This window comes from Rutidosis leptorrhynchoides, chromosome 5, assembly GCF_046630445.1.
Source record: "Rutidosis leptorrhynchoides isolate AG116_Rl617_1_P2 chromosome 5, CSIRO_AGI_Rlap_v1, whole genome shotgun sequence".
Lineage (NCBI taxonomy): Eukaryota > Viridiplantae > Streptophyta > Magnoliopsida > Asterales > Asteraceae > Rutidosis > Rutidosis leptorrhynchoides.
The window spans coordinates 367216105-367231190 of NC_092337.1; the positions used below are offsets into that span (position 1 = coordinate 367216105).

Here is a 15086-nt window from a genome sequence, read left to right on the forward strand (position 1 = left end):
AGACTTGAATGCCTATACTGGAGATGTAGGGTTATGTGGGTTACAAGAGATTTGTTAAATGCAAAGTTTTTATTTTAGTTCAACCGTGTATCTTTGATCATTACATGAATATGGTAAACCTCTCATTCGCAACACTTCTGTATCTTCTTCAGGTGGTTTTGGCAAGTTTGAACTGGTACCCAAGTACAAGTCATAATATCATCAGCAATTAATAGATTTTGATAATATTATTTTAATGATTATTTAATATTTAATTAAGTGATTTTGTTTTATAATCCAAGAAAATAAGTTTGAAAAAGATCTAAATCAATTGAATAGCAGACAATCCAATTGTAATATTTGTCTCTCAGTTACTTTTATTCCTTACTGATCATACCCTCTCATTTTATGAGTTGGTTAGTCCGGTCCGGTCCGGTTTAACCGGCCGGTAGCCTAGCGAAACCGTAAACCGAACCGAGTTTCACGGTTTGGAAATTTTCAAACCGGCGACCGGCCGCCAATATTTAAAACCGGACCGAACCAACTAAATCGATACGGTCCGGTCGGTTTTTGCGGTTTGGCGGTTTTGTGAACACCCATAGTAAATTATACCCGTCTTTTTTGTTAATTTTCTAAAACTACATACTGGAATGTTTTTATATTTTAGATTTTACACCGATTGTCCCATTTAAAACTTACTTGGTGATCACCCATGTGATTTTATTGAAATAACTAGTGAAATGACCCGTGAAGACACGAGTTTGTTTAAACGAAACAATTTAATAATATGTTTTAGGTATTAAGTGAATGTAAATGTTAAAATCATTTAGTTTATTGTCTCGTGGAACTAAGGATTCCGACTAAGAAACTTGTCGTTGATTTTACAAACATAAAGTTCGCTCAAAGTTGAATATTTATATTTATATAATAATAATAATTATTATTAATAATAATAAATGCTTTTTAAATTTATTTAGGAAAATAAAATTACAATTTAGGAAAAATTAATATTTCCTACTATAAAAAATTTTGTATTATTGTTTTAATTAAATTAATATATAATTATTACATCATCATAATGAAAAGTAAAGGGTAATTTAGCTTAATGATGATGTTATCATTTTAGAGGTTTATTAGACTATATAGATTGGTCGTCCTTACTTTTTAAAGATTACACCAAATTCATGACTTACGTGCATTTTGATCACCCATATCTCATCGACAGGGCCGGGCATGGCATCTCATCGACAGGGCGGCACAGGGCATCACATTGATAGGGGCATCAAATTTTCTATGTTTATGTAGTTAAAGTCTTGAAGTTATGGAAGATAGAATAAAAGTTATGGGGTATTTTGTTTAATTGGGGAAAAATATTTGCAGAATTCTATGAAGAAGATAAACTGTTTCTCCATCGATAATAATTTTACAAATAATCCTTAACTGTTATACCAATATACATATAACCCCCTAACATTAACACTATATTGAAGTACTCGTATATTTCTTTTTTATTATAAAATATAAAATAGAAATAAATATAAGTTAAAAAATAGAAATTACTTGATAAAAAAACTTTAAAATATGCTTAAGTTCATGTACAATAACCGATCAAATTCTTTTTAAGGTAATCAAACTTCGTTTTATTGGTTTGAAAAAAGTATATAGATAGTAACGGCATTATTTTTGGAACATCTATTTTTACATTGTTAACGACTTGAAAATATGATGACATAATATTATATAAGTAATTAGTACTTTGCCCTCAACATCTACTATATAGTGACTAACGTTAAAAGAAATACCTACTTTAGATAGTTAACAACTACTCCATATGAATAAAGCCTAATAACATTTCAACACTCATTTTTGATATATCCATTCATCACTTACAACAATTTAATATATATAATACAAATACATCTTGCATGATATGAATTGATTTATATAACATCGAGTAAAAATATCATTGACCATTAACAACGGGTATTTGTGATAAAAAAAAAAACACACGTAGATAATTAAGGCAAAAAGTTACAAGTACAAACTATGAGAGGGCCATTTTATTTCAAGTCGCAGTGTGCATCAAAAAGGTCAGGACCGGCCCTGCTCATCGAGAACATTTATTTTTTTAGTTAAGTTTGGTCATGTGATTGTCCTAACAAAGTGAAGAAGATTTTTCGCCTTAATAAACAATTAACGTCGGAAGTTGTAGGTTACCGAAAGTTTGGATTGTCTACGAAGAAAAGCCACAAACAAAAATGTAGAAAATGCTTAACTGAAAGAGAAATGCAGCTCATGTTTACAAATTGATTTGTTAAAACAAAATGATAGAGCATGTGTCGATATGTCCGAGTGGTTAAGGAGATAGACTTGAAATCTATTGGGCATCGCCCGCGCAGGTTCGAACCCTGCTGTCGACGTTCAATTTTCTTTTGCTTTTCTTATCAATAAAACCTCAAAATTTCGTTGAATGTAACAATGAATGGCTCCGGTCGTCCGGATATGACTTGGTTCACTTTATCATGTTGAATTCTTTTGGTTTAGTTTTACTGTTTTTTACCAATGGGTAAACATGCAAAGAGACTAGTGTTTTTTTCAAGTTATTCGAATAATGCCAATATTATAATAAATATGACGTATGCGGCTTAACCAGTGATTTCTTTTTCCTTATCATTTCTTAGTTAACGAATGACAAAGAAGATATTCATGATAAAGATGATGAATTAACCTCGAAATCGGACTTCTACTTGGTGATTATAGTTGGTTTAGTGGATATTAGTTGTGGTCGGGCCACTTATTAGATTGTTGGAGTCTAAGTGATAATTATTCGAAATTTCGATTGAAATTTGTAATCTATTGTAGATCTTGGGTTAATGAAGTCGTGTTGATTGAAATTATGTTTACGAACCATTTTAGGTCGAATATACAAAGGGCGAGGTTAAGAAACATAAGAGATCTATTGTAGATCTTGGGTTAATGAAGTCGTGTTGATTGAAATTATGTTTACGAACCATTCTTTTGGTTTAGTTTTACTGTTTTTTACCAATGGGTAAACATGCAAAGAGACTTGTGTTTTTTTCAAGTTATTCGAATAATGCCAATATTATAATAAATATGACGTATGCGGCTTAACCAGTGATTTCTTTTTCCTTATCATTTTCTTAGTTAACGAATGACAAAGAAGATATTCATGATAAAGATGATGAATTAACCTCGAAATCGGACTTCTACTTGGTGATTATAGTTGGTTTAGTGGATATTAGTTGTGGTCGGGCCACTTATTAGATTGTTGGAGTCTAAGTGATAATTATTCGAAATTTCGATTGAAATTTGTAATCTATTGTAGATCTTGGGTTAATGAAGTCGTGTTGATTGAAATTATGTTTACGAACCATTTTAGGTCGAATATACAAAGGGCGAGGTTAAGAAACATAAGAGCAACCAAAAAATTTGAGACAACAAAAGAAGTAAAAGAGAGAATAACACTTCATGCAACTGAAACAAGTAGAGACTTGAAGAAAGAAAAAATTGACAAGGTTAGGATAGTGGTTAAATATTATGGACATGTAATTGGGAAAAAAATGCCCTTGACATTTACTAGTATCCAAGGGAAAAAATCAAGACAGCAAGTACATTATCATTGTCCATTTCAACAAGAAACTGCAACTACAGCAAGTACATTATCATTGTTCTAACTAAAATACCAGAAACATGTAAAAAATGGTAATCGGATAGCAACAATAATCAAAAAATGAAGTTCTTTACTCAAACAAACAGTCGCTCAAATTGATTTATTACAGAAAACCTAATTGCCCAAATTGGGAGAGAAACATATAACCTAGGGACTCTAAAATTGACCTAAAACTCGTTTATATATACTATAAGCTTTAAACTACCAATTTACATAAAGGACCCTAGAAAATAAACTGAGCATAACTAGTCCTTGTACTTTTGGTAGAATGGCAAAGTTAGGTTGAACTATTTCCCACCTGTGTGCAACCTTAATCAAGCCCAATACCAGGTATGTTACTCAATAAAAGGTTACGAGCGATTCACAAACAACCTAACCCTTCAATCTTCTAAACTGCAACTCTATAAATCTTCATGATCCTAGCACAATACCTCCATGTACATCAACACTTAAACCACCAACACATCAACATTTTTTCTCGATAAGAACTCTGGAGTCCTTGACTCCTTTCACTTCAAACTGCCATCATCAAACACAAAAAAAAAAAAAAAAAAAAAAAAAAAAATATATATATATATATATATATATATATATATATATATATATATATATATATATATATATATATATATATATAAAATTAATACAACTATTATTCAACACTAAGATTACTCACTACAGATTATATGTATTTTTTTTTTAAAAAGCAACCCAAGTAACAATTAATTACATCTTCAAGCTACGGATTACTAACAAGTCTTCATACTAGTTTGTGGATTGAACAATTCCAAATTTGTTGTCATCTGATCTTTTATAAATTGGTGGTTCTGCCCCATCCTATCAAACCACACTTCTTTAAATCCTGTACAACGAAATATAACGAATTAAAATTATATAGCAAAACAGAACCAATTAATTTACGCAACTTACCACTTCCAACACAACAGTAGAACCTTCTGCTGGAGTTCTTTGATGTCCTTGAAGTTCGAATAGCCGATTGATTTCCATAAACACAATAGACACCCATGAAATTGTATGTGATCGATGCTGATATGGGTGATGAAATCGATTAGGGTTTATGTCTAACTAGATCCGGTAATCGTTTAATATAAAGGGAAATTGTCACGTAGTTTGCACATGTTGTGTAATTGACAGAGAGTTAACAAACGTTAGAAAGGGAAGATATGGACGTTTTTATTCATTTAAGGATGAGAACTGCAAATTTGTAAAACAAGGACTAAAACTAATAAAACCAAAAAACACATGGAGAATTTGATAATTTTATCAAGAGGTTATTTTCCAACACCAAAACAAAAACAATAGATTTAGATATTATTAATAAAAAAAAATAATAAAAAATCAAAGACCAATTCATTTCTGGTTGTAATTCATGTACGGCCCCTTAATTTATTTCTTTTTTATTTTACGTTTGGATCTTGGTCTTCTTAAAAAAGAAAAAAGAAAACTAAAACCATAAATAAAGCGATCAAAAAATATCATATTTCTCCGAGTCAAAAAATAAAGCGATCCGATGTTCTGAAGTTCGTGCATCGTTTGAGTCATCCCACACCACAACACACACCAGGGTCTGTATATATAAGTTCGGGAAATTTCAGTGGTTATAAAAAGTTTGAATCTCGTAATCGAAAAAAATTAAAATAATAAAAAAATAGATAGAAAAAGAAGAAAAGGGATGGGAGGTTCAAAAATCGATGGAGGAACCTCATCTGCAACTGCTGCTGCTGCTCCAGTTGTTAACCGTAGAGATCCTTATGAAGTTTTAAATGTTTCTAAAGAAGCTTCTGATCAAGAGATTAAATCTGCTTACAGAAAACTCGCCCTCAAGTTAGTTCTTTATTACATTCATTTCTTTGTTACTATTACTATTGCTTAAACTTGTAATGTTAAAATTTAGTTTTGTTTGTAATATTGAATATTAATGTTTTAATCTATTTGTTATATTGGAGTTTTAGGTTGTTATAGGGTTATCTGTGATTCCTTATGTATATTGCATATATGCTTAGAAAATAAGCAAGTATCAATGGCTCCGTTGTAATTGGCCTGGGCATTTTGCCACCAATTGGCGTGTAAGGTCAGGTGTTCGAGGCCGAACACCTCATAGCCGCAAACATTAAGTGAGTCGGACATGCTCTACACTGGGTTACGGGTTATCAACCTCTATGACCAACAAAAAAAAGTAAACGGGTACCGTTTACCTGTTCGGCTTACGAGAGATAGACCCAGTACTCTCGATTAATGGCGATTACTCCTTTTTAGGAACCGACATATCCGGTTTTCAAAATCTGAATAAGTAATTGGTCAACATCAGTTAATGGTTCAAAATTGAATTTAGTTTGGTCAAAGTCCGATTTAGTCCATCCAAAATGGTCAAAGTTATGATCGGTCAACATTTTTATATGAACTAAAATTAGAATTTTAGCGTTATTGAGCAAATGAGGATTATGTTTATGTTTCTAGACAATACGTTTATGTTTATGGATTTCTTGGATATTTACAAATATATAAGCGAGCCCCATATTGAGAACTTAGTTTGCTGATGTGTTAATTTGTATTCTTTGAAATCGGTCTTGTGGGTTTTGAATTCACCTCTGCTGATCATTGTCCCGAAAGAAAAAGCCTGAGTACCTCTTTTTGTGATTTGTTGCTCGTGTAGTTAGTTCATCAGTTATAGTAAAATTATGGTTATACAGATGTTATGTTGTTGGAATATGTGGATATAATAATATCAAGTGATTAAATAGAATAATTGATTAATTAATAGGTATCACCCGGACAAGAATGTTGATAATCCTGAAGCTTCAGAATTATTCAAGGAGGTTGCATTTTCGTACAACATTTTATCTGATCCGGATAAAAGAAGGCAATATGACAATTCAGGGTTTGAGGTAATTTTCTGCAACATATATTATATAATTTTTCTGCTACTCTAATGTTAAATTTAAAATTTTCTATGTTTTTAATCCAAATAGGCTATTGATGCTGATGGTACAGACATGGAAATTGATTTATCTAATCTTGGAACTGTGAATACAATGTTTGCAGCGTTATTCAGGTAAGTTTTTTATTTCAATTCTCATATAAGAATATAAGATTCATTATGAAACATGTTTTTATGTTCTTTGATTTACTCTTTTTTATGTTTAAGTAAGCTCGGGGTTCCTATTAAGACGACTATTTCTGCCAATGTTCTAGAAGATGCTTTGAGTGGAATCATCACAGTCAAACCCCTTCCGCTAGGATCATCAATCAGTGGAAAGGTGCACATAAGTTTTTGTTCAAAACTTTATTTTAGAGGTGGCAATTTTGACCCATTTATGTTAACTAAACTGAGTTGTAACTGCAGGTAGAGAAACAATCTGCTCATTTTTATAGTGTCACTATAACTGAGGAGCAAGCTAAGGCAGGGATCATAGTTAGAGTTACTTCATCTGCCCAAAGCAAGTTTAAGGTGTGTAGTGTTTTTTGAGTATTTACTAAAATAAAAAAATAAAATAAATAAATAACTAAAAGGATAAATAAATGTGTCTAATATTGCAGCTACTTTATTTTGAGAAAGACAATGGCGGGGGCTATAATTTGGCATTACAGGTACCATCTTTTCCCCTTACGTTCACGAAGTTTAAATCATAGTTTATCTTTATTGTTACATATTTATCATTCATGTTATGATTATGACATTAGTAACCTGAATTTTACGTCCAACTAATTTTTTTTAGGAAGACAGTGAAAAGACGGGAAAAGTGACATCAGCAGGGATGTATTTCTTGCATTTTCAAGTATATAGAATGGATTCAAGTGTTAATGCGGTATGTATCATCAACTTAAATGATCATTTTAAGTTTAACCCTTGTATTTTCATCAATACAATTGTTTCATAAAAGATATAACATTTATTGTCTTGACAAGCGCTTGTCAATTGTCATCATTGTTACAATCTACAAAAATGTCAAGGTGGCATAACGGGCGGGTTAGAATATGTCAAAACGGGTCATGTCTAAACCCGATAATTTTTTAGATTGTATATTGGTCAATAGTCAATGGTCAAATGTATTTCTCAAATGATGTGTTATGTTATGTTATGAGCAGTTAGCAATGGCTAAGGACCCAGAAGCTGCCTTTTTCAAAAGGTTGGAAGGTCTCCAGCCATGCGAGGTGTCGGAAATAAAAGCTGGGACCCACATATTTTCTGTCTATGGTGTGAAATACTTCTGTATTTAGGTAGCTTCTTAAGTAGGGATAATCTATATGTGAAATTAAACTATACTTTTTTTGTAGGTGATAATTTTTTCAAGACTGCATCATACACAATAGAAGCTGTATGTGCAGCCACATACGAGAGCTCGACTCATAAGCTAAAGGATGTCGAACAGCAGATTTTAAGAAAGAGAACCGAGTTACGTCAATTCGAAACAGAGTATAGAAAGGTTAGTTTAGTAAATTGTACAAAGTATTCAAACGTTTGTCGTCTATATTAAATGATTCTATTTTTTGTTTACCTTTTGTTGTTTTTAGCATTTTCTATTTTTGAATTGGTTTATACGTATACGTGCTTGATTTTTTGCAGGCTGTGGCACAATACCAAGAAGCGACCAATAGATACACCCAGGAAAAGCAGAATGTGAGTACACCATATGATCAATTTAGAGTCACATAGACACATGAATATTTTAAACATATGCATAGGGCACAAAATATGAGTATAAATGTATAAAAAGATTGACCTAACTTTCACCAACTTTGACTTTGACCATGTTTGACCGACTTATTTGACGTTTTTGAGTGAAACGGGTCGGGCTAGGCACCAAACCGACTAGTCGGTCAATACTGCCGCCGTTTACTATACTTTTAAAATCTTTGTACACATTGGTTATATATTGACTTTAAAGTGACAGTTGTACAACCATTTTAAGGACGTTAATGACTACTCTTTGGGTTGTCGTTAGAAAAATCTTCAAAGATTTTTTCAAAAGGAAATATAAACAGGCTAACATCCGATTAAATAAACTAGTTTGGGCTACGATTTGCTTTTAAGAACTACAAATAAACCATTTAAATTTTGTTAAATACAGGTGGATGAGCTTCTGAAACAAAGAGACAACATTCAATCATCTTTTACGGCCAACAGGTCAGTAATTTTTGGGAGTAAGGACAGTAACGGAGGTAGTAATAGCCGTGACGAAAGCAGCCCAGTTGAAGATGGGAAGGATAAGTCTGCTAAGAAGAGATGGTTTAATCTTAGCCTCAAATTATCTGCTGATAAAAAATCAAGTTCATAAAGATAATCAAAGTCGCCTTTTTGGCTCATATGTCGGTAAATGTTTATTATTTATTATTTATAATCTGTTGTGTTTATAATTGCTATGGATGTTAGGGATGAAACAATGACTTTAAATTTGATGATATCTTATACTTTGGTTCCTTCAGAAACAGCAAATTTATTTGAATTTGGACTTTATTTTTTTTTTACTTGAGACATGTATATAGTGAAATTTGAAAGTGTAATTTTGGTGAACTTTTACTTGTGGTTTGTTGGTTTGCATTGATCACTTTTTTTTTTTTTTAACAGCAGATGTCAAAATTTATATTAAAACTAGCGAGGAGCTAGAGAAAACAAAACAATACAAAACCAAAACAATACAATACAAAACTAGAACAAAACAACGCTCCGTTCAATGCTACATGGCGTTTAGAGGGTTTTGTAACTTTTTTTTTTTTTTGGAGGTTTTGTAACTACACAGTCCAGTTATTACTACATTTATTAAAATGCGAATACAACCAATTAAAAGTCGAAACTACTATGCTATCATAAACGTGAGACTTCTTGAACTTAGAATCGTTGAAGACGTAGCTATTGGGAAGGCACCAAATGTATTTTGTTGTATACTGTATAAAGAATACTAAAAACTGTAAACAATTTCTTTATAAAAGATATTTACAAAAACTAAAACCTATAAGCAAAAGTGTCTATCTTGCGAAAACTGGTGGATGAAATAAAGGCAAATGGTGAGTTACACAGTGGATGAATAACAAATAGTGGGCTATTTGTAGACAAAATTACGCGAGGGGTCCCTGTGGTATATCACAAAAAACATGTGGAGTCCAAAACTTTAAATTAAACGTGGGGAGTCCCTGTGGTATCCATTTTAAACGTGGGGGGTCCAAATGGTACAATGGCTTGGCACATGACATACATGTAAGGCTAATAACGTAATAAACCACTTTCTTTTACTAATTTAATCCCCCAAATGCAATTTGCTTCAACCAGAAAACGATCCACCAAAGAACCCTAATTTGGAGCAGCAAAATCAATCGAGCATTACCTCCAAAATCGCTACAATTCAACATGCTCACTGGTCGTTGTGGAGGACGTGTTGTTATGCCAAGTTATTCAATAAAAACGCGTATACTTAGAGCTAATCAATTCAATATATACCTACACAATTCTAACAATTGGAGCCAAGTTTATTCAATAATTAATAATAATAATTAGTGCTTACAATCAATTCGATAGAATCAAAATCAACAATTAAACTAACAGCTAATGAATTCCATATATACAGACACAGTACTTGCTCTCAACATATTTATAGACAAATTAATAATTAATAATGACAAATAAATAAAATATAAAATAGTAATAATAATAAATAAAAAAAAGAAGTTAAATCACATTTATACCTGTTTAGCATATTTATTGCTATTAATTTGTCTAAGGGTTCTAGCAGCTCTTTCTAAAGCTTCAGCATCAAAACCTCTTTTCAAATCTTCTACTTCGGGTTTAGGATCAGAATTTGAAGGAACAAAATCGGATTGATTGGTTGTCGGAAATGGAGGACTAGTAGACTGAGCAAACGGGTTGAACCGGTTCGAGGGAGCGTCAACGCGGACGATATTGGTGGTGGATGCTGCGGCCGCAGCCACCGGCATTGCAGCTATCGATGCTAACTTCGAAGCCGCCATTAATGGACTAATAGTAGGTCAATTGGGCTTTTATTCCATTGCTACAATTCAACAATTCTTCCAAAGAAACTGGTTTATACCTTATTACCCTCACATGTATGTCATGTGCCAAGCCATTGTACCGTTTGGACTCCCCACGTTTAAAATAGATTCCACAGGGACTCCCCACGTTTAATTTAATGTTTTGGACTCCACATGTTTTTTGTGGTATACCACAGGGACCCCCCGCGTAATTTTGTCCTATTTGTAATAGCAAGTTACTACCTGACAAAAATTGGATTTTTTTTTCTTTTTCTTTTTTGTTTTCAACCAAATAGTGGGCTATTTGTAATAGCAAGTTACTACCTGACAAAAATTGGATTATTTTTTTTTTCTTTTTTGTTTTCAACCAAACCTGTATAAAAAACGAGTACTTAAAAAAATAATTGAGCATACGAATCCTGGTTATAGCTTACATAAAGCACACATAGTTCCATTCCCACTCCTATCCACTTACAAATCCCACAATTTAAGCTTTATCTTGAGTTTATAGAATCTCCCCGGCCCTTGGCAATCAAATCAAAAATAATTGTCTAAAAAATAAAAATACAATACAGAACCACACGAGAACATGACCGATTGAATACCATGTTACTTATTGGGACCGAGACTTGATAGAGTCCAAGTCAACGTCAACCGAGAAGTCATTTAGGTGACAATCCAAACCCTTCTAGCAAACCATGTCACATGTGTTGCATATATCCGGAGAATGAATGTTAAGTGGCACATAAAATATTCAAGTACACACTACAGGCTATCGCCAATCACAATCATCATATAAGTTGTTGACTTTGTTATATGCAGTGAAACATGTATTATGTATCTCGCTTCAAAATATAAAGCCAGCCAAAGAAATGAAGAACCTTGATCACACAAAGTATCAAACCAACACAAAATATCAAACCAAACAGACGTAATTTGGCCAACCCCGATTTGATGAAACGCAAACATCTTAATCATATTTCTCATGTGCAGAATTTTTCTCTACCTAGCTAGCATCGGCCATAATAACAACTCCACGCTGTGTGCTTATAATTCTTTTTTAAATTGTCTCGTATCAAGTGTGCACTTTGTGTTTTAACCATTCAAAAATGTTTGTTGTTAGAGAGTGAAGCTAGTGAGGTTTCATAAATTTTGTTGAGTTTATATTTCAATGAAGAGAGTACTTCCCTATAATGCGGTTCGGGTTACAATCCAAAAGCGGGTGCGTGCGTGACAAATAAGAGTATTCGATGCTAACAACTTGCCTTTAAAAAAAAATGAAAGAGTACTCGGTAATATGTTTTATAGAAAGATTAAAATTTAGTATGACAAATTAAATTAAATTATACGTTAATGATTTGAAAAGTCAACATCGTATATCTAATTGATCACCTATGGGTCATGGTGGCCGGTCTTATAAAAGTCATTAGAGCAATATAAGTTATATAATCACAAAAGGCGAAGCTAAGTGATGTTGTCATAATAAGTCACCAAAAGTCAACAATAGTCAAATTACCATTTTAGGTAATGGTAATTTGACTTATGGGATGAGAAGATACTCTTCATCATTTTCTCAATTGGAAGCTACAAAACTGGACAGATTCAACCGCTACAAGCACCAGGCCAAAACAGCATATTCCCTTATTTGTAGAGGTGGTTCCAAAAGTATAATGAAGTCTTACCTCAAACTAGAATTAGTTGTTATGTTCTTAAGTGTATATAAACACACTTGCCCTTGTAAAAAAAGGCAGAACAATTTTATATCAATTCAAGCTCTTATGAAACTGATCAATACAAATCAAATTTACAGCCTTCAATTATCGTAATTAACATGGTATCAGAGCTAACGGTGTAAGATCGAGGGATCAATACATCTGTTTTTAGCTTCAATCTTTTACCAGATTTTTTTTTTCAAACTGCCATGTCAAGAATTGACGATAGCTTGATAAACATAGTTGCCATGTCAAATAATGACGGAAGCTCAATCAATCAAACAAGCTACAACGATTTGAGCGTACAAAGTATTAAACACAGTTACCTGGGTGCTCTCTGTCAGCCTTTAAAACAGAAACCACCTACTTCCATCACCAAAACAGAAACAATCACTGCAAACCACCATCGACCATCACAAGAGCTGAGTTGTGTTTATTGTGGTAAGTCACAACACACAATAATTCAGTGCTTTAAGCTAATTGGGTATCCCGAATGGTGGAGCAACCAGAAACATGGCAAAGTGGTGAACAAAGTTGCAACAACAATAGCGGCAGCCGGCGGCAACCATATGGCTACCTGCAATGGCACTGCAAGAGGTAAAATTTTACCTTTAAATCCTTGGTCACTGCAAAAACCGACCAAATGGGTGAGGGTTAAACCCTCAAACCCTAGTTTATCACCTCAACCATCGATTGAAGCAAAAAGGGAACACCCTAACCACAATCAGTCGATCTTAGCAAAAAACTCGAATTGGTTTCACTGCCTGCAAACAATAGAAGAAGAGGGATTAAACCCCAGTTTTCGATTAAAACCTATGCAAATAAAGAACACTAGAGTAAAAGGGATGAATCCCATTACTCCTCAAACGGCCGCAAAGGGAGGGTTGAAAAACCCTAATCCCAATCTGAAATCAAACTTAATTTCAAAAGAATTAAGGGAGATAGAGGATGCGGCTGAAAAAAACAAGAGCAACATGAACCCTAATTTTGTGATCACGAACTCTATTACAGGTTATAAAAAAGGGAAAATGGGTGGGATTAATAGTGGGCTGGATAGAAAATACTTGGCCTAAAAATCTAATATTGAACCTGTCCATAATCATGATATTAATAGAAATTATTTGGCCCAAAAGTCAAAGTGTTGTTTTGATCAGGCCCAAAATTCTGATATTAAACTAGTCCAAAATCATGATATTAGTTTAGGAAAGAAATATTGTTTTACCGGAGAAGCTAACATTATTTCAAATAATATAAAAACAATGAGTGGATTTTTGATTGTGGTGCTACTCACACCATGACCTTTGAAAAATCGGATTTTTGTTCCAAATCAAAACCACGAATTAATAAAATTCAAACGGCCAATGCAGATACGGTACAAGTAGAAGGGGGTGGGGGAATTGAAATTACTCCAACTATGAAATTATCTAATTGTTTATATATTCCAACCCTGTCTCATAAACTTTTATCCATTAGTCACGTTATAAAAGAATTAAATTGTTCCGTTTTATTACACCCCACTTTCTGTATTCTTCAAGACATTAGAACTGGGGTAATTATTGGGCGTGGTACTGAACGGGGTGAGTTTTACTATGTGAACGAAGTAACCCAACAATGTACCGTGATGCTTGCTCACGGAACACCTACGATGGAAGCTTGGTTATGGCATTGGAGGTTGGTCACCCATCAGTCAGATATTTACACGCGTTATTCCCTAGTCTTTTTTCGTCTAATATAAACTTAAATTGTGAAACTTGTATTTTGGCTAAAAGTCACCGAAGTACGTTTAAACCTAGTAACACTAGAAAAGAAGTTCCTTTTGCTTTAGTCCATTCTGATGTGTGGGGTCCTGCGCCAGTTGTTGGGGGAAGAAATTTTCGGTACTTTGTCTTATTTATTGATGACTATTCACGCATGACCTGGATTTATTTATTAACTCACATGTCAGAAGTTTTTGAAATTTTTTCTCTTTTTTATAAAATGATACAAACTCAGTTTAATAAAAATATACAAATTTAAGATCCGATAATGGGGTGAGTTTGTCAATACGTCAATGAAGCAATTTTGTGAAGATAAAGGGATTATTCACCAAACATCTTGTGCTCATACTCCCGAACAAAACGGAGTAGCCGAACGGAAAAATTGACTACTCCTAGAAATGACAAGAGAGTTATTAATTGAATCGAAAGTTCCGAAAAGTTTTTGGCCCGAAGCTCTTGCTTCCGCTACCTACCTGAAACAACCCAACCCGTATTCCATACGATAGATTTTTTTTAAATAATACACATTTACGCGCCAATTAAATATGTAAACCATTCCACACGTTTCGTTAAAACATACAACAAGTTTAGTGTTTACAAAAGGCACAAAGGCCATTAACGAATGTGATACAAGTTTGACCAATACAAAAATGATAGTTTTAAACCAAACAACACATCGAGCATGGTTTGGGACTAAACTACCCAAAACGTTAGGCCAACTTCCAAAAGCTCCAACATAACATCATCAAGGGACACCTAGTGCCCAACAACCCCCTTGCCCTTGTCCACACCTGCATCTAAAAAGATAAACAACGAGAGGGGTAAGCTAATGCTTAGTGAGTGCAACTATTATACGTTTACATATACAACCTACTTACTTGCAATCACTTACGCATTTACCGAATACATGCTAGCATTATAAGTAATCATACCATTTCAAGTATA

The 15086-nt window shown here is 33.3% G+C and overlaps 1 protein-coding gene and 1 non-coding gene across 2 annotated transcripts; both read left to right on the top strand.

Moving 5' to 3' along the window:
- Positions 1-2317: 2317 nt before the first annotated feature.
- On the top strand, positions 2318-2399 carry TRNAS-UGA (transfer RNA serine (anticodon UGA)). The gene has a single exon. It is a non-coding gene; the product is annotated as a tRNA-Ser (tRNA).
- Positions 2400-5118: 2719 nt separating this feature from the next.
- On the top strand, positions 5119-9187 carry LOC139846625 (chaperone protein dnaJ 15-like). The gene is made up of 11 exons (XM_071836099.1): positions 5119-5515; positions 6453-6576; positions 6661-6743; positions 6837-6948; positions 7035-7139; positions 7229-7279; positions 7408-7497; positions 7778-7886; positions 7967-8115; positions 8256-8309; positions 8761-9187. Exons 1-11 carry the CDS (start codon positions 5364-5366, stop codon positions 8965-8967), a joined length of 1236 nt encoding a protein of 411 aa, XP_071692200.1. The 5' UTR covers positions 5119-5363; the 3' UTR covers positions 8968-9187.
- Positions 9188-15086: the final 5899 nt, after the last annotated feature.

Bases quoted from the DNA above. Each gene is read 5' to 3' on its own strand.
- LOC139846625 (XM_071836099.1), top strand. From the start codon at position 5,364: ATGGGAGGTTCAAAAATCGATGGAGGAACCTCATCTGCAACTGCTGCT. The intron at 6,577-6,660 runs GTAATTTTCTGC...TAATCCAAATAG, and splicing joins ATGACAATTCAGGGTTTGAG to GCTATTGATGCTGATGGTAC. The intron at 7,280-7,407 runs GTACCATCTTTT...AATTTTTTTTAG, and splicing joins GCTATAATTTGGCATTACAG to GAAGACAGTGAAAAGACGGG.